The sequence below is a fragment of the Musca domestica genome, unplaced genomic scaffold (assembly GCF_030504385.1).
Source record: "Musca domestica strain aabys unplaced genomic scaffold, Musca_domestica.polishedcontigs.V.1.1 16, whole genome shotgun sequence".
Lineage (NCBI taxonomy): Eukaryota > Metazoa > Arthropoda > Insecta > Diptera > Muscidae > Musca > Musca domestica.
The window spans coordinates 10105722-10125969 of NW_026712219.1; the positions used below are offsets into that span (position 1 = coordinate 10105722).

Below are 20248 nucleotides of genomic sequence, written 5' to 3' on the forward strand. Positions count from 1 at the left end.
ATACCCTATTAGGGTATAAAAACAATATACCCTATGAGGGTATAAAAACAAATAGATTACAGATAGCGATACAAACCCTGGATACATATATTATTAGGTTTACACCTTTGTGTTTATTGACCCAAAACATCGTGAGGAAAACCTTTTCGTTTTTTTAGGGAATTTAATAAAAATCATATGTTTTGAAAATGTTGTATAGAAAACTAGTCTTTTTGACATAGCGTGTGTCCTGATTTTCCCCCGAGCCTTGAAAAATAAATACCCCTACCCAATTATGAAAAAAGTGGGCAATTAAAAATGACTGAAATTCGAAGCAATTTTCTCACATCATTTCCTTTTATCTAATTACGGCGAACGAAGTTTGTTTAATTGAATGTTCTCTTTGGTTTGAGTCAATATTTTTTAGCTTTTCAATTTACAACAAAACAAGTTGTTGTTGTTGCCTTTTCCAAGCAACTACCATGACAAAGTGTTTGTCCGTCCGTCTGTTTTTTAACTCAATTTCTATTGAACTCAAAATTAGAAGAGTGTCCATTATCGTCTACTCCCTTTCTTGTTGTTGTTGATGTTTTTTGTTGTAATATGTTACGGTCTCCCTTTTATTCATAACTAATATTCAGTGCAATTATCAAAGCATTATTGCAGCCAGAACAAGCTTGGGAAGAACAGCAACAACAAGAACAACAACAATAAATAACAAAACAAGTTAAAAAGCTGTTCCGAAATGTTTGTTGGCCTAATGGAGTGCGGGCTGATGCTGTTTTGTTTTTGTTTGGTTCTTTTCTAGCTCCAATCTGCTAGCCAGCCAGCCAGCCAAGGCAGGCAGTCAGCTAGACATCGAAGCTTTAACGATGCAGTCGCCTAAGGTGACAGAGAGATGGCTGGCTGGATGGCGAACGGTAACGTCATTATGTTGGCTTGCTTTTTTTGTCTATCTGTGCGTTTTCGCTTTCAGTTGAGTTCCGTCACAAGAACGATAAAGATGTCGGTGAACAGCGCTTGAAAAAAAAAAAACTCCGTGTTGTGAGTGACAGTCGAAATTCCCGAATACTTTTAATTCAAAAAAATTAAAAGTATTTAACAAAAACAAAGTGTTTTAAATTTTGGCTTTTTTTTTGTTGTTGATACATAACTTAACTGTGAAATGAATTCTATTAGAAGTTAAAAGTTGTGATTTTAATTCGATTTCGAATTGGCTAAACACAAAAACAAGTAAATTAAATATTGGTGAAGAAGTTCGTTTTACGTTTTTGGAATTTAAAAAAAAAATCAACAAAAACAGACATAATGGTGGAGAAAAAGAGTTATTCTTGCGTTAAAACGGATTCAGGTAAAGAAGATTTGAAATTGTGTCAAACATTTGCATACCCACAGTGGTATATAAAAAAAGAATACTTCCAAGATGGCTTTCGTGGATTTTAAAAATATTTCCGATACCTTTAACTTTTATATCTACTATCGAAGAAAAATGCAATCATAAAGTGTTGTCGAACTTTTTATACCCTCAGCCGTGTGACTAGAGAGAGAATGATACCACTAAAAAATCTCTTATCGAAATAACGGCTTAAGACCCTAGGTCTCTTTGGGCCAAATCCGTTTCTGAACATTTGGAGTCGATCTAGCGATGTCCTCCGTCTGTCTGTCTGGCTAGTGCGCACAATAAGTTTCGAATGGAGTATCCGATTTGGTCCAAACTTAGTATATCGTAATATTTTTTCAAACTTAGATCGAGTTCTGAGATGGACAATATCGGCCAACTCCTTCTGGCATCTGCCCCACAAAAGATCGAAATATTCAAAGAAAATATTTGACTGCACAGAAAGAAAAGGGATAATCTGATTTTGCTCCAGGTTTAAAAATCCTAGTATTTGCGTCAGTGTAAGGTCAGGTGTAAAAATGGACAATATCGGTCCACTCCATCAAGTACCTCCCACACAAAGAATCAAAATTTGAATAATTATAACAATATAATAAAAAACAAGTAAGCAAAGGCTACAGTCGAGCGGGGCCGATCGTTGAATACCCTACAACACTATAATAAACCATACAGTTTATATAGGCGAGATAATCGAAAGAACTCCACAAGATATTGTGACAAATAATAAAAGAAAACCATCATGTTTCGTTCTCTAATTTTCGGATAATAGCAACTTAAATTTGATCATTTCCAATTTATTGGTAGATGTCGCTGGAATGGACATTTTCGTATTTAGTCTACAAAAGTTGGCAAACTATTTCACACATTGAATATTTTTGGATGGCCATCCGAAACTGCTTGGCTTTTGCAATGTGCGGTAACCCCCATTAAAATGGGCGTGAGGATCGGGAGATAATTACGACCTGCTGACAATTTTGCAGTTCAACCCCTAAATATATGGCGATCATCTCCAAAAAGAGTAGACATCTATTCTGACCCTCATCTTATCCCCATGCAAAATTTCGTAAGAATCGGGCCATAAATGCGATCTGTATATGACATCCTGATATCCTAACTACTTAGTTTTGTTAGCTGTAGAAATATTACCAAATGTTTAATTCAAAATGAAAATATGCCAAAAATATGACAAAATTGAAAAAATTTGAGAAAATTTTACAAAATCAATATTTTCATCTTTAGAGAGATATTTTTATGCGATTTTTTTAGACGGGTTTTCTTTCCTGCCAAGAGGCCATTCTGAATTAATGAGAACTGTCGAAATCAGTTCAGCCGTTCTCGACATATAAGAGATCTTTCAAGCATATCTTCTTTCATAGACGTATATATCGCACATATTTTGCTATATATCCGATTTGTTGGATGTTAACATCAATGTAAAGTTCAGAAGTAACCTTGTGATGGCTTTGTGATTTCGCCAGGATTTAAAATATTCGCGGTTTAATGAAAAATTTTGAATTTTTTCAACACAAAAGATATGTTCTATTTTATCCGCTAAATATTACCCGATGACCACCCAAATTGGTAGGCTTCTTGCCAGCCCTAAACTCTAGCTACATGCCGTCGATTGGTCTATAATTGCGACCTGTATAGCTACTGCAAAATCCGAAATTTTTTCAGTATTTGGTCCATTTCAACCCCTAAACATTTGGCGATCATCTCAAAAAGAAATAGGGTTCTATTCTGGCCCAACCCCGACCTCCATTCCAAATTTCGTGAAGATCGGGCCATAATTGCGACCTGTAGAGTGATTACAAATTAACATGGACAGACGGACAGACGGACGGACGGACATACATAGCTAGATCGACTCAGCTCGGCGAGCTAGGATGATCCATATATACTTTCCTATGTGGGAAACCAATATTTCGTGGTGTTACATAATTTTTGGCCCAATCAAACTTATAATACCCCCAACACATAGTGATGTAGGGTATAATAAGAGCCCGATTGTATTCAACTTACATACATAACAATATTTTTTTTTTTAACCCAAGGTCTGGTGTGAAGATGGAATGTATCGATCCACTTTTTCTGGTCAACATTTTGAATATCCTTGAAGCACACAAAACGCGGAATTAACATCCGATTCCATTCAGACTTGACACATCTCAATATTTCTATCCGCACAAGATCTGTTGTAAAGATGGTAGAGATCGAACCATTCCTTCTGGTACCTCCCCCACAAAGGGTCAAAGTTTTGAATAATCAAAACAATTATAAAATCCGAAATAAGCATCCGCTTCTCTTCATATTTCACACCTCCCATTATTTCTACTGACACAAAATCTGCTGTAAACATAGAATATATCGGTCCACAACTTCTGGTACCTCCCCCAAAAAAGGTAGAAATTTTGAATGTCCATGAAGCACACAAAACGCGAAATTAACATCCGATTTCATTCATACTTTACACATCTTCATGTTTCCATCAACGCAGGATCTGTTATAAAAATAGCAGAGATCGAACCATTCCTTCTGGTACCTTCCCCACAAAGGGTCAAAGTTTTGAATAACCAAAACGATCATAAAATCCGAAATAAGCATCAGTTATAATTCGCACATACAAACATTTTTGCTAAAACAAAATCTATTGTGAAGATGATGAAGATATATCGGTCCTCTCCTTCTGGTACCTCCCCCGCAAAGGGTCAAAATGTAGAATATCCATGAAGCTCATAAAACGAGAAATTAACAGCCGATTCCATACATACTTTGCACATCTCAATATTTCTATTAACACAAGATCTGTTATAAAGATAGTAGAGATCGGAGCATTTCATCTGATACCTCCCCTACAAAGGATCAACATTTTTCGTTTGTGCGCATCAGCCAGACATCCAGTCGATGACTTAAGCCAGTCAAAGAACGGTTGTATGAATTCTCACCTTTAATCATTTTTCTTCTTAGCTTTTTTACGACCACCTGAATTATTTTGTGCAATTTTAAAACCATGGTACAATTAGTAGGTAGAACAGCTTAGTAAAACTACAGAAATACAGCCCTGAAGCTATGTACGCTTCCTGTTAGAATTATTCAAAATTATAGGCAAAAAGTTGTTTTCAATTATTTGATATTTTTAGTTCATTTTTAAAATGAGTCAAAAAGCGCGAAAGATGAATGAAACGTCTGGATGTTCTCTCAAAAATATGATCCTAAGTGTTTAATCTTTCAATTTCATGGCAAATCTGGTTAATAATAATTGATTTTGAAAACATTTTGTTTTTATACCCTACAATACTATGTGTTGGGGGTATTATAAGTTTGATTGGGCCAGAATTTATGTAACACCTCGAAATATTGGTTTCCCATATAGGAAAGTATATATGGATCTTCCTAGCTCGCCGAGCTGAGTCGATCTAGCTATGTATGTCGGTCCGTCCGTCCGTCTGTCCGTCTGTCCATGTTAATTTGTAATCACGCTACAGGTCGCAATTATGGTCTGATCTTCACGAAATTTAGAATGTAGGTGGGGTTAAGGTCAGAATAGAACCATATTTATTTTGGAGATGATCGCATAATACTTAGGGGTTGAAATGGATCAAAAACTGAAAAAATTCCTGATTTTGCAGTTGCTCTACAGGTCGCAATTATAGACCAATCGACGCGGAATTTCGCATGTAGCTAGAGTTTAGGGCGGGGAAGAAGTCTACCAATTTGGGTGGTCATCGGATAATATTTAGCGGGTAAAATAGACCATAACTTTTGTGTTGAAAAAAATCAAAATTTTTCATTAAACCGCGAATATTTTAAATCCCGGCGAAATCACACAGCCAAGGTTATCACACACATGACAAGGTTACTTCTGATCTTTACATTGATGTTAACATCCATCAAATCGGATATATAGCAAAATATGTGCGATATATATGTCTATCAAAGAAGATATGCTTGAAAGATCTCTTATATGTCGAGAACGGCTGAACTGATTTCGACAGTTCTCATTAATTCAAAATGGGCTCTTGGCAGGAAAGAAAAAACGTCTAAAAAATTGCATAAAATATCTCTCTAAAGATGAAAATATTGATTTTGTAATATTTTCTCATATTTTTTCAATGTTGTCATATTTTTGGCATATTTTTATTTTGAATAAAACATTTGGTAATATTTCTGCAGCCAACAAAACTAAGTAGTTAGGATATCAGGATATCATATACAGATCGCATTTATGGCCCGATCCTTATGAAATTTTGCATGGGGATAAGATGAGGGTCAGAATAGAAGCCTACTCTTTTTGGAGATAATCGCCATATATTTAGGGGTTGAAATGGACAAAAAAACTGCAAAATTGTCAGCAAGTCGTAATTATCGCCCGATCCACATGCGCATTTGAATGGAGGTTACCAGACATTGCAAAAGCCGAATAGTTTTGGATGGCCATCCAAAAATATTCAATGTGTGAAATGGTTTGCCAACTTTTGTAGACAAAATACGAATATATCCATTCCAGTGACTTTTTGGAGAATTCACAAATACAGGAAAGACGCACTTCTGACTATTTCGTTAAGGATATAGATGCGTTTTAGTCAAAAACCAATAAAAAATGTTAATCTTTTGCCACTTCTGAGAGATTATAGGTCTTTGGGAAATATTGGTTCCAGATCTAGGAAGACCATTTACGTGCAACATCTACCAATAAATTGGAAATGAGCAAATTAGTTTAAGTTGCTATTATTCGAAAATTAGAGAACGAAACCTGATGGTTTTTATTATTTGTCACAATATCTTGTGGAATTCTTTCGAGTATCTCGCCTATATAAACTGTATCGTTTATTATAGTGTTGTAGGGTATTCAACGGTCGGCCCCGCTCAACTGTAGCCTTTGCTTACTTGTTATTTATCAAAACAACAAATACATACACATAATTGGCAGAAGCCGGGCACGCTTAAAAAAAATGTAATCAGCTTGTAGCTCTACCTTACCTTTTTATTGTACCAAGGTTATAACTATGGTAGAAGAATACAGGTAGACGCATCAACGCTTGGGAACATTAATATGTCAAAAAACATTTAAATATCTTTTCATATATAAGTAGATTTGCATATGTCTTCTTATACGACGTTATTCGGAGGTTATTATAATACCCGTTTTCAACATTTTTTTACAAATTCAAATAAACTTTCATTCAACATTTTCAATTCCAAAATTGGTTTGACAGTTCATTGTCCCAGCAGCAGTGTCGATGCGTCTACCTATATTCTTCTACCATGGTAATAACTCTAGATCCTCGTGATCTCGTAATTAGTCGTGTTATCTAGTTAGAAACTTACTTACCAAATATTACCAAAATAAAGGGATTAGGGATTTATAGATTTTCAGTTCGCAGAAAATAGGGTTGACACATTCGATTTACCAAATAAGTCTACTTCCTTGTCTTTTTTGTATGGGTGTATCAAAAAAAAAAAACGCAAGGATAACCCGCTTGATGTATGAAACCCCGTGCGTTTATCTTTAATACTGTTAACGTACTTTAAGCATTTAAAGCAGTTGGAACCATCTATACTTGTAGTTTTCTCATGATGTTTTCACTATTTATATAACTTGGTTGTAATTTAGATTGTTTCATCGTCGACTCCGAACTATTAACATGACACTGACTTACTCACAGAAACAAAAATATGATACATCTGTGTTATTTTTTCAAGAATGATATTTTCCCCAACACAACATTTATTCCAAGCGATGAGTCTCATATCTTATAATACTCTTTATTTCAAAACTGCAAACCTAATTATAATGATTAAGGGCTAAATAAAAAACACGCGTTGAGTCATATTGAGCGTAAATAATATCGATAAAACAACAAGCACAAAGAGATGTGTTCTTTCGTCCTGAACGTCTCTGAACGTGGTTATTTATCGATAACATTTCGATAACTGTCATTCCAATCCAGGACAAAAATGTTTGTATGCTGGTCCTCGTCTCCATATAGCCCCCATATAACGGTACCTACCGATATTCGGTATTTTAATGATTTCAGCAACAATTATCACCGGAATCGTTTCAAATTTCGTATTGGAAGATCTTAATGGGTACAAGAACGTATGGCAAAAAATGTTGTCTTCGTATAGCCCCCAAATAACATTACCTCCCAATGGTCGGTATTTTGATGATTTCAGCAACTTTTTTCACCGGAGTTGTTTCAAATGTCGTACTGGGAGATCCTAACGGGTACTGCAACATATGGTAACAAATTTCGTATGCAGGTCAACGCCCCCATATAACGGTACCTCCCGATATTCGGTATTTTCATGATTTTAGCGACATTATTTACCGGAATTATTTCGAATTTCGTATTTGAAGTTCGTAATGGGTACTACAGCCTATGTCAAAAATTGTTATATACAAGTCCACGTCTTCGTATAACCCCCACATAACCGGTTTCATTTAAGTGGTAGTTTTCGGAATTTTTCAATCAATTATTTATCTTTCATAATGTGATTTCAATCACATTTTGACAGCTACATTGCTGATCGTCTAACATATATAGGGTGTCATGGCCGCAATCATTTTATACCCTACACCACAAGGTGGTCATAGCTATAGCTACCATATATATTGTTCATCCAATTTATTGTTTTTGTCCTCCGCAGCCGTAATGTGCACTCTGTAACAACAATATTTTGGGAAATATATCAAATGCAGATCAGAAATACCTTTGCTAAATTTTATCGAGATCGATTCAGTTTTGGATACAGCTTCCAAATATAACTTCGCCCGATTTACTTTTATTGTGCACCAAACGTCTAATATTGGCCCAAATGGGATGGAATTTGGCACATACTACCGAATTAAGTCTAGAAGGTGAAGATCGGTTCAGATATAGCTATAGCCCCCATATATATTGTTCATCCGATTTGTTGTATTTGTTACCCACAGTCGTAATATGCACTCCGTAACAACGATATTCAGGGAAATATATCAAATACAGCTCAGAAATATCTTTGCCAAATTTTATCGAGATCGGTTCAGATTTGGATATAGCTCCCATATATATATCTATCTTTATATATATCTTTATCTGATTTCAAATTAATTTTGCACCAAATGAGTAATACAAGTCCGAATTTAAAAGATACAAATGCTTCGGCATATTTATTCCTTTGAATTTTAAATTATAATTATAATCTTACGGTGTATGATTGAATTCTCCCATAAAATCTATTAATTGTTATCTGGAGCTCAACTAAATTAGAAAAGTGGTGTAGGGTATCATAAAATCGGCCCCGCCCGACTTTAGAACTTTCTTTACTTGTTTTTTATTCACCATTTACACAAAATAGTTAAAATATCGATCTTTACCCATTTGCCGCTTCGCAATTTAAAAATAAGCCGATCTAAAAATAAAATCACTTTGGCTTTAACACTTTTGAGATTTTTCTTATTGTATAGCCCAAATGACTTAATTACTATAAATCTGATTAAATAATGCCATTAAATCACTGATTATGACACTTGCCACACATTGGCCCACATTGTATGGCTTCAATTTTGCAATTAAACAATTATGACGTGATAATCACATAGAAATTGCGACTCATTTAGCTGCACGATATTAACTAAGCGCACTGACTTGAGTGTGCCTTAATTGATGACGAAACTCACAACTGCTCACAGACATACAGGCGGATGTCCGTCTGCGCGCAAACAAAATCTTCATCATAAATCTTACAAATAGTTGAGAATTTAGTGGATGTAAGAAAAAAACCTATAAAATCTTAAGCAGATACTGCTAAACAGAACAGACAAAAATAAACAAAATGAAATAATTATTATTTGCAAATTACACGGTGGAAAAGAAATTTGGGTAAGATGTTGAGACTTCTACGGAAAACTAGAACAAATATCTGAAATAAACTTTAGAGGCTAAAACAGGCACCTAAAGCTGTTATCACACGATTAGATTTTTCCATATGTGCTGTCAGTTTTTTTATCCATGTGTATTTCCGTGTTTATGTTAAAATTGTTTGTTTATTTTGTTATTATATTGCATTTTCTAAAAAATCATAATACTTAATGGATTATTATCTACCGAATATTTCAATTTTTAAACTTTTGATTGAATTATAGATTTCCTAGGGCTCGTTGTGATCGAAAAAGTACATATGCACCCTGGTAAAAAAATATGGGTAGTCGCATCGACACAGCTGCTTGGACAATGAACTTTCAAACTAATTTTGAAATTGAAAATTTTTCAAAATTATTCAAATTTTTAAAAATTGTTGAAAAATGCATTACATAACAACCTCCGATTGACGTCGTATAAAACAATTTATAAAACTCTACTTATTTTTGAAAAAAAAAAAAAAAAAAAAAAAAAAAAAAAGCAATTAAAAAAGCTGTAAGTTCGGCCGGGCCAAACCATTTGGAATGAATTTGGAAATTTTCACAAAATAAAATCCTTAAAAAAAGCTGTTAAAATTTTAAAAATACCGAATATAGCCTGTGGTGGACACTTCCACATAGATCATTCCTTATTCATTCATAACACTTAACATTAACCATAATTTGTGTACAAAGCAAAATAATTTTGTCATTGAAACTTATGACTTAGTTCCTTTTGGTTTTACAACGGCACATTTTATTTCTATGTATGTCGGTTTTGATATTTTTTCGGAATCTTTGCAAAATCCTCCATAGGGCAAATTCCACCGATAATTAGAACACTGTATCAACTAATGCCGCAGACCATCTTCAGGAAAATATTAAACTCTTTCACATAATATTCTAAAAAATCCGACTTTTTTCGTTTCTTATGTTATGCATATTTTACACTTTTTCTCCTTAGGCTGCAAAAAAACTGTGAATTGTGGAACTTTTTATTTGTTTTGTTTTGATTGATAGGCCACATCACATACTGCTCTCATTAAGTTCCAACAGAGTTGTTTTATAAATATCGTATGGGCCAGGGTTTGTACTGTACAAACATAATGACACTATCAGAATATAACAAGTACCCTTCGACCAAAGAATACAATATATTTTATGAAAAAAATACTTTCCTTTGTAAATATTTCTAAAATAATATAATGGAATTTTTTAATTTGTTTCGTGCAAACCCAAAATCCATTCGGAAGATTTTTCGATCATTTTTCTTGTGGCACCTATATGTTGGCAACTCGCTTAATTTTTACATTCCCTTTTTTTCCTTCTTCACAATGGCAAACAAAGGTCTAATCTTCCGCAGCCAAATTAATAAGCTTTCTTTTTTACTGAAACTTCAAGAAGTAAAGATCAGAAAACAGTTCCCGATATCCAAATAAATTTGAAACCATCCAAGTGATTAAAATTTAATTTTACATCCAATCCAATTTCTACCATCTTGCATCACATAAAAGTTATCATATTTCAGAAGGGTAAGGTTAATCAAATGAGAAAAGTGCAAATATTTACAGACATTTTTTTAGAGACTTCGGTACACCCAGTCCTACGTCATTAATCCGGAAAAAGTGATACCGAACCCTTATTTGGCTTAAAAAACTAAAGGCAATTTCCAAAGGCTTGCAAATACTAGCATTTGTTGTAGCCCAAAGGAAACAAACACCATTCCGGAAGAATCTGAAATTCACCCTACATAAAATCTGCATAGGTACTAAAACACGCTTAGATCGTAGTCTACCCACCGGGTAGACAAGGAACTCCAGATTTTGCCATAAGTTCACCGGTTTGATCACTAACTTCACAACATAACCTACAACATTAAACCTTCAATAGGAGAATCGAAGCCACGTGAAATCTTCGGATCCTAGTTTTGCCATACCTCAAAAATTCACAATTTCAAGTACAAACTTCGCATATTGGCTGTGATACTATTTGGAAATGCGGGCTTAAATACCACCCAAAACCAATACAAATCGATTGCTAATGTTGCACAATTACCTGGCGATTACTGGCATTCCATGTATATTTAATCATAAACCCAGTACAGCCTCCATAGCCTGTAAAAATAGTATCCCAGCATGGAAAATAGGATATCAACATGGGAAACTAGCAACTCATTCTAAATATACATCAGGATCCCAACACGAGTCCATTTCAAACAAAACCCCGATCTATAATCCAGCCTTGACATCAGGAATCCATCACCTAAGATAGTAAAATTATATTTAAGTACACAACTTTATATAACAAATTATTTTGCTTTATTATCTAAACATATTCAATGATATATACCTTCGTTGAGTAAATATTTTCTTGAATGGATGTTTGTATTGACGCCTATACGACCTAATGTAAAAAAATGTTTAGATAATATTGCAAAATAATTCTTATAATAATCCATACCCATTTTTGCCTCTTACTGTATGATCGATATTAGAAATAGTTCATATTGAGAAGCAAAAAGAATCTTATTAAAACAGGTTTACATGAATGCAACAACAACATACGCATGGATTGGAGGCCTTCATGACAAGCAGAGTATGTTGGTAAGTTTTTAATAATTTGTTTTTATTGTATTTCTTATGTCGATCAGCTTTCTGTAAGAGAGATAATATGTTCTGTATTCCCTTCATTGACCTATTACCCCTCAATTGTGTATCCCCCCCTCTTTTCTATAAGCATATAATCTCTCTATGAATGCGATAGTAAGATATTAACCCTTTGAAGATAAAAAAATAATTTTGTACCTTAATTACTTTGTATTTGAAAATGGATTGAACTCTACATATTTTAAACGTAGAAATTGAATTCTATATATATGTTTATATATTATCATGAATAAATCTAGATAAATTTTGAAATGAATCCTTAAATATAATCAACAGACGTTTCTTACAATATGGTATAGGGTCTTAATTTTGGATTGATTCATTTTTTAGGGGTCCTAAAAATATATGCCGTTAGGACATAGGATGGTGTGGGTTTAGAGGCACGACTCTGCTAACATCAAGAGTCCTCATTTTTTTTACCAGATGAAAAGCATTCTATATGTCCGGTGATTTGTTTGTATTATTTTTTTTCAAATAACAACCATAAATTTCAAACTTAATATTTAAGGGGTAAATTGTAATTTTTTTTGATCCATTATTTTGTAAAGTAAATAAAAAGGGAGTCTACAATATTTTTGTAATGATAAACATGGCTTGTGAAGAGCAGGACACGAACCCCGCAACCGACTGAAGCTAGGCTTTAATGGCTCCCGAAGTCCTAACTCTACACCAGTTCAACGATGCCTAAGTATCATATTTCGAAATAGCATCTACCACAATTATAATGATGGTGTACATTACAGAATTGGCGCCCAACGTGGGGCCAGAAGGACAACGACTATACCCTTTTGGCTCTATCTGATAGTATTTTTGTTTTATGTAAATTCCATTTTTTATGAAATTTTCTATATAGATATTGTTTTATGGATTCTTGGCGGCAATCAATCGTAAGAGGCCTTTAGGATACTCGGCAAGTTGAGGTTTACTTCGATATTCTGACCATTGGCCTACTGCATTTGGTTTGTCTCGAAGGATGTATAGATGAAAGATATATGTTAAATTTCAGAACATATTCATATTTTTTTTTGAACTAACGTTTTAAAGACTTAGATACTAGCCCTGTTTCAGGTCTGGAATTCAATAACTTCTGCATAAGCGTATTATTGACCGTTTTGAAAAAAGGAAAAGCTTACAAGCAGTAAAAGCTTCGCTGGTTTGTCTTAAGAACATTATTCTCTAAAATATTGATATGCCATAGCCCATTTTATTTTATCCTTTGTTATTTGAAAATCCAAGTTTCAAACCATTTTAAGTATCCATAACCATGTAAGAAACGTCGAATATTAGATTTTAATTGAATATTAAAAATAAACAACATAAATTTAAGTTTGAGTAAGTAAACAAATAAGACATATTTTTAGTTTACAATGGCTTCAGAGGAACCATTACCCTCGGAGTTACCACCACCTTCAACAACTGCATCAAATAATTCGATACATATATGTGATATATGTCGACAACCTTTGACAGATGGTCAGGATTGTCTTATAATTAATGAATGTTCGCATCCTTTCCACAGGACCTGCATCAAAGTTCATCTTGCTACTTCAACAGAGTGTCCAGTGTGCAAGAGAGTGTGCGATCTAAGCGAGCTCAGAACATATTCTTTGGCTTCAAAGCCTCCTCCAGCCCCAAAAGCTGCTAACTTTAGAGGTAAAGGTAGAGGTGCTATGAGCAAGCACTATAACACACGAAGTGTTTCCAAAAATCTGTTTCAGGATAATACAAATCCTCCATGCCCTCAAACCGAGACTCTTCAAACTCCGCGACGAAATCAGGATGTATCACTTACATTTTCTACTACTTCCCCTAATAATAATAATAATAGTAATAATATTCCAATTGCAGGAAATGTAGACTACAATGAACTTAATAAAATTATTGAAAACCAATTAAATAAGTTTTTTCAAAACTTAAATTTTCCACAACCGTCAACAGCCCCTACGTTACCACCAGCTCAACACATCCCAGCACACATTGCTAACCCACTTCAACATACTGTAAATCCAAACAGAACTCCAAAAAATAATGTATGTCCTTCTAATTATGCTTTTATGAATGCCCAGAATTTTAATAACAATTTACCAGAAAATTGTTATCCTCAGAATCCGCCAATAAATCGATATTCGCCAGCTGCGAATACAAGTCCAAATGTAGCAGGCAATTTCAATGTCATCGACCGAAACGCAGATAAAATAACTTCCATAATTAACAACTGGAACTTGAAATTTGATGGGTCTTCAACGGGATTAAGTATAGAAGAATTCCTATACAGAGTAAATACTCTTACAAAGGAAACATTTAATAATGATTTCTCTATTATATGTAGAAATTTAAATACTTTGCTCACTGGAAAGGCTAGGGAATGGTATTGGCGATACCATAAAACGGTACCAGTCATCAGGTGGGAAGATTTCTGTTCCGAAATCCGTAGCCAATATAAAGTTATGAAGTCCTCATTCGACCTTAAAGAGGAAATGAGGAATAGGAAACAAAAGTCTGGTGAGTCATATGACTCATTTTTCGATTCTCTGCAAACGATTGCAGATAGATTGTCCATTCCTATGAACGAGGCCGAGTTTATTGAAATTATTGTACGGAATTTACGACCTGATATTCGCCAGGATTTATTGTACGTCCCAATTCGTTCACTCTCGCATCTTCGGAAACTTGTTCAGATGCGAGAAAATTTTCTTAATGACGAATATGTCCGAAGAACTCTGGTACCTCGAAACCAAGTAATGGGCTTTCATCAACGAAAACAGGTGGCTGAAGTAGAAGAAGAGATTGATGAACCTGGACTAGATCCTATGGTCAATGCTGTCCATATATCTGAGTCCACATTTAAATGTTGGAATTGCGACAATAATGGTCACTCTTGGCAGGACTGTCTTGAAGACAGGACCATCTTCTGCTACGGATGTGGCACCAAGAATGTCTATAAACCGCAATGTCCAAAATGTTTGTCCCGAACTTCAACTTTATCAAAAAACTACCGACAAATGGGCCCTCAAAAGGACCAAGCCTAAATGTTGACCCATCTTCTAAGCCTGAAACTTCAGACAATGGTTTACCCTCCATAAACCAAACGATACCAACAAACAATTTGAAAACAATAACAATATTAAAAAGACCTACCACACTGACTACTGACTCTTCTGAGGAACTTTCTCGCATGATTTATCCCAAATTACCCCTTCATAAGCGTTGGGAAATTTATGTACAAAAACGCAATGAGATTTTTAAGGTTTCAGATATTTCTAGCATTAAATCACCTAAGCGTTCCACAATCCGCCTACGGAGATATTTTCGACTTCGAAAAATCTGTGGAAAAATACAAATATCTACTATCATCTCAAATCCGAAAGATTCGAGATATTATGCTCGGGTTTCTTTTTTAAATTTTCAAGAATTCGGCTTATTGGACACCGGAGCTAATGTTAGCTGTATCGGTGGTGACCTAGCTCAGCAAGACTTTTCAAAGTATCCCAACTTTTCACACTGTAAGTCATATGTTAAAACCGCAGACGGGAAAAGTCAAAGCATTTTGGGTTGGATCAAAGTCAACATTACCTTTAAAGACAAAACTCACGAGATTAGACTGTTTATTATACCTACAATTTCACAAAGATTGATACTTGGTATTGATTTTTGGCAAAGTTTTAATCTTCTGAATAATCTCCTAGTTCCGAACGACATTGTTTCCTTCAACAATAATAACATTTGTGTTCCAAATGTCCAAGAACTCAACCTCCCAACTAAGACAAATGGTGAAGATGCCCATCTTAATTTGACTCCCAATGAAGCAAAACAACTGGAAGCTGTAATTGCACTATTTCCGTGTTTCGAGAAAAAGGGACTTGGCAGAACCTCATTAATTAAACACTCAATTGATGTAGGTGATGCCAAGCCCATTAAACAAAGATTTTACCCAGTCTCCCCTGCAGTAGAAAAACTCATGTTTGGGGAAATTGATCGAATGCTGGAGCTAGGTGTTATTGAGCCATCGACTTCCGCATGGAGTTCTCCTATGAGGCTCGTGGTAAAGCCGAATAAGGTTAGATTGTGTTTGGATGCGCGGAAGCTGAATTCTGTGACTAAGAAGGATGCTTACCCGCTCCCAAACATTGAAGGTATATTCTCGAGACTCCCAAAGGCCAACTTTATATCAAAATTAGACCTTAAAGATGCCTTTTGGCAAATCGGTCTTGATGAGCCATCTAAACAGCTGACTGCATTCACAGTCCCGGGTAGGCCACTCTACCAATTTGTGGTTATGCCATTCGGGCTGTGCAATGCGCCACAAACCATGTGTCGGCTAATGGATGAGCTCATCCCCCCAGATTTGAGACATACTGTGTTTGGCTACCTCGATGATATGGTAATTGTGTCGGAAGATTTTGACAACCACATCCAAATTCTTATGAGGATTGCAACACAGTTTCGAAAAGCCAATCTTACGCTTAATGTTGCCAAAAGTAAATTTTTTGTATCTAAAACCAACTACCTTGGATACGTTATAGGCAACGGCGGTATTACGACGGACCCAGATAAAATATCGGCCATTATCAACTGGCCAGAGCCCAAAAATATAAAACAAGTGCGTGGCTTTCTTGGAATCTGTGGTTGGTATCGTCGATTTATAAAAAACTTTTCAACCGAAACTTTCCCCATCACCGAAGTTGTATCGACAAAGCGAAAATTCAAATGGACACCCGAAGCTCAACAAGCGTTCGAACGAATAAAGTCTCTTCTAACATCAGCACCTGTGCTAAATAACCCAGATTTTTCGAAGAAATTTTATTTGCACTGTGATGCTAGTGACTTCGGCATCGGCGCAGTGCTCGTGCAGATCGATGGTGAGGGGAATGAAAAACCAATAGCTTTCATGAGTAAAAAGCTAAACACCTCGCAAAGAAATTACAGTGTGACTGAGCGTGAATGTTTAGCTGCTTTGGAAGCTATAAAGAAATTTCGTTGTTACTTGGAGCTTCAGGAATTCGAGGTGGTAACAGACCACTCAAGTCTAATGTGGCTTATGCGGCAGCCCGACTTAAGCGGGAGACTTGCGAGGTGGGTTTTTAAATTACAGCCCTACCGCTTTAGTATCAGCCATAGAAAAGGGAAAGACCACATCGTTCCTGATGCGCTCTCCAGAATACCAAACGACGAAATTTCAGCATTGGAAATATGTGAGCCAGGAGTAAATTTAGATTCACCATATTTTGACGACGAAGATTATTGCCGTCTAAAGAAACAAATCAGAGCCGACCAAAATAAATACCCTGATATCAAAATCATTGATAGATTTATATATTATCGCACTGAAAATTATTCAGGCGATGAAATTCAGGAGCAAAATAGTTGGAAACTTTGGATTCCTAGTAAGCTTCGTAAAGATATCATTTCAAACGCTCACGATGTGCCTGTTGCGGCGCATGGTGGAATGGCTAAGACATTAGAGCTTTTACGACGTACATTTTTCTGGCCAGGAATGGTCCGGGATGTGCGCGAATATATCCGAAATTGCGAAGTCTGCAAGATGACAAAAGCTTCCAATATTATTTTAAAACCTCCTATGGGACAGCTAATGGAATCTGTACGTCCTTTTCAGCGACTATACGTTGATCTTCTCGGTCCGTATCCGCGGAGTAAAAGTGGTCATATTGGTCTCCTTATAGTTCTTGACCACCTCTCAAAATTCCATTGGCTTTGCCCTTTGAGGAAATTCACTGCCACTCCAATAAAAGATTTTCTATTGCAACACATATTTCACGTTTATGGGGTCCCCGAGTGCATTGTCAGCGACAACGGCAGCCAATTCAGGTCGAACGAATTGAATGCATTTCTTACGGAACTGGGAATAAATCATATATACACAGCTTTGTACAGCCCACAGTCGAATGCGTCTGAACGGGTTAACCGCTCCTTGATTGCCGGCATTAGGGCTTATTTGAAAAATGACCACAAACAGTGGGACCAAAACTTATCATCCATTAGCTGTGCCCTTCGAAATGCTTACCATCAGACTATTAATTGTTCACCCTACCATGCCCTTTATGGTTTCGACATGATAACCCACGGCAGCTCATATGAATTGCTGAGGAAACTACAGCTTTTAGAGGAACCCTCAGTGAAAATAAATAAAGATGATAGCCTTCAGCTTATTAGGAAAGACTTACGCCAACACATCAAAGACGCTTATGAGAAGAACCAACACAATTATAACCTCAGAACAAGAATCCAAAACTTTGCAGTGGGACAAGTAGTCTACCGTAGGAATTTCGCACAAAGCTCTGCTGAAAAATCGTTCAACTCCAAGCTATCACCGGTTTTTGTAAAATCACGAATTAAAGAAAAACTGGGCAACCACTACTACTTATTAGAAGACGTAGAAGGAAAAACCATTGGTACTTACCACGGAAAGGATATTCGCATGTAGCGTCCTATTTCCGGCTAATTCGACTTCGTATAACTCGTAGAATTATCAGGTTTGTGGTGGACACTTCCACATAGATCATTCCTTATTCATTCATAACACTTAACATTAACCATAATTTGTGTACAAAGCAAAATAATTTTGTCATTGAAACTTATGACTTAGTTCCTTTTGGTTTTACAACGGCACATTTTATTTCTATGTATGTCGGTTTTGATATTTTTTCGGAATCTTTGCAAAATCCTCCATAGGGCAAATTCCACCGATAATTAGAACACTGTATCAACTAATGCCGCAGACCATCTTCAGGAAAATATTAAACTCTTTCACATAATATTCTAAAAAATCCGACTTTTTTCGTTTCTTATGTTATGCATATTTTACACTTTTTCTCCTTAGGCTGCAAAAAAACTGTGAATTGTGGAACTTTTTATTTGTTTTGTTTTGATTGATAGGCCACATCACATACTGCTCTCATTAAGTTCCAACAGAGTTGTTTTATAAATATCGTATGGGCCAGGGTTTGTACTGTACAAACATAATGACACTATCAGAATATAACAAGTACCCTTCGACCAAAGAATACAATATATTTTATGAAAAAAATACTTTCCTTTGTAAATATTTCTAAAATAATATAATGGAATTTTTTAATTTGTTTCGTGCAAACCCAAAATCCATTCGGAAGATTTTTCGATCATTTTTCTTGTGGCACCTATATGTTGGCAACTCGCTTAATTTTTACATTCCCTTTTTTTCCTTCTTCACAATGGCAAACAAAGGTCTAATCTTCCGCAGCCAAATTAATAAGCTTTCTTTTTTACTGAAACTTCAAGAAGTAAAGATCAGAAAACAGTTCCCGATATCCAAATAAATTTGAAACCATCCAAGTGATTAAAATTTAATTTTACATCCAATCCAATTTCTACCATCTTGCATCACATAAAAGTTATCATATTTCAGAAGGGTAAGGTTAATCAAATGAGAAAAGTGCAAATATTTACAGACATTTTTTTAGAGACTTCGGTACACCCAGTCCTACGTCATTAATCCGGAAAAAGTGATACCGAACCCTTATTTGGCTTAAAAAACTAAAGGCAATTTCCAAAGGCTTGCAAATACTAGCATTTGTTGTAGCCCAAAGGAAACAAACACCATTCCGGAAGAATCTGAAATTCACCCTACATAAAATCTGCATAGGTACTAAAACACGCTTAGATCGTAGTCTACCCACCGGGTAGACAAGGAACTCCAGATTTTGCCATAAGTTCACCGGTTTGATCACTAACTTCACAACATAACCTACAACATTAAACCTTCAATAGGAGAATCGAAGCCACGTGAAATCTTCGGATCCTAGTTTTGCCATACCTCAAAAATTCACAATTTCAAGTACAAACTTCGCATATTGGCTGTGATACTATTTGGAAATGCGGGCTTAAATACCACCCAAAACCAATACAAATCGATTGCTAATGTTGCACAATTACCTGGCGATTACTGGCATTCCATGTATATTTAATCATAAACCCAGTACAGCCTCCATAGCCTGTAAAAATAGTATCCCAGCATGGAAAATAGGATATCAACATGGGAAACTAGCAACTCATTCTAAATATACATCAGGATCCCAACACGAGTCCATTTCAAACAAAACCCCGATCTATAATCCAGCCTTGACATCAGGAATCCATCACCTAAGATAGTAAAATTATATTTAAGTACACAACTTTATATAACAAATTATTTTGCTTTATTATCTAAACATATTCAATGATATATACCTTCGTTGAGTAAATATTTTCTTGAATGGATGTTTGTATTGACGCCTATACGACCTAATGTAAAAAAATGTTTAGATAATATTGCAAAATAATTCTTAT

At 35.4% G+C, this 20248-nt stretch overlaps 1 protein-coding gene across 1 annotated transcript in view; it reads left to right on the forward strand.

Moving 5' to 3' along the window:
• The first annotated feature begins 951 nt into the window (after positions 1–951).
• The window catches only part of LOC101897187 (sodium-dependent dopamine transporter), a 57019-nt gene continuing 37722 nt past the window's right edge, over positions 952–20248 (forward strand). The window contains exon 1 of the mRNA XM_059120050.1: positions 952–1330. Coding sequence (XP_058976033.1) covers positions 1288–1330 — 43 coding nt within the window. The 5' untranslated portion in view covers positions 952–1287. The remainder of the gene's footprint in view (positions 1331–20248) is intronic.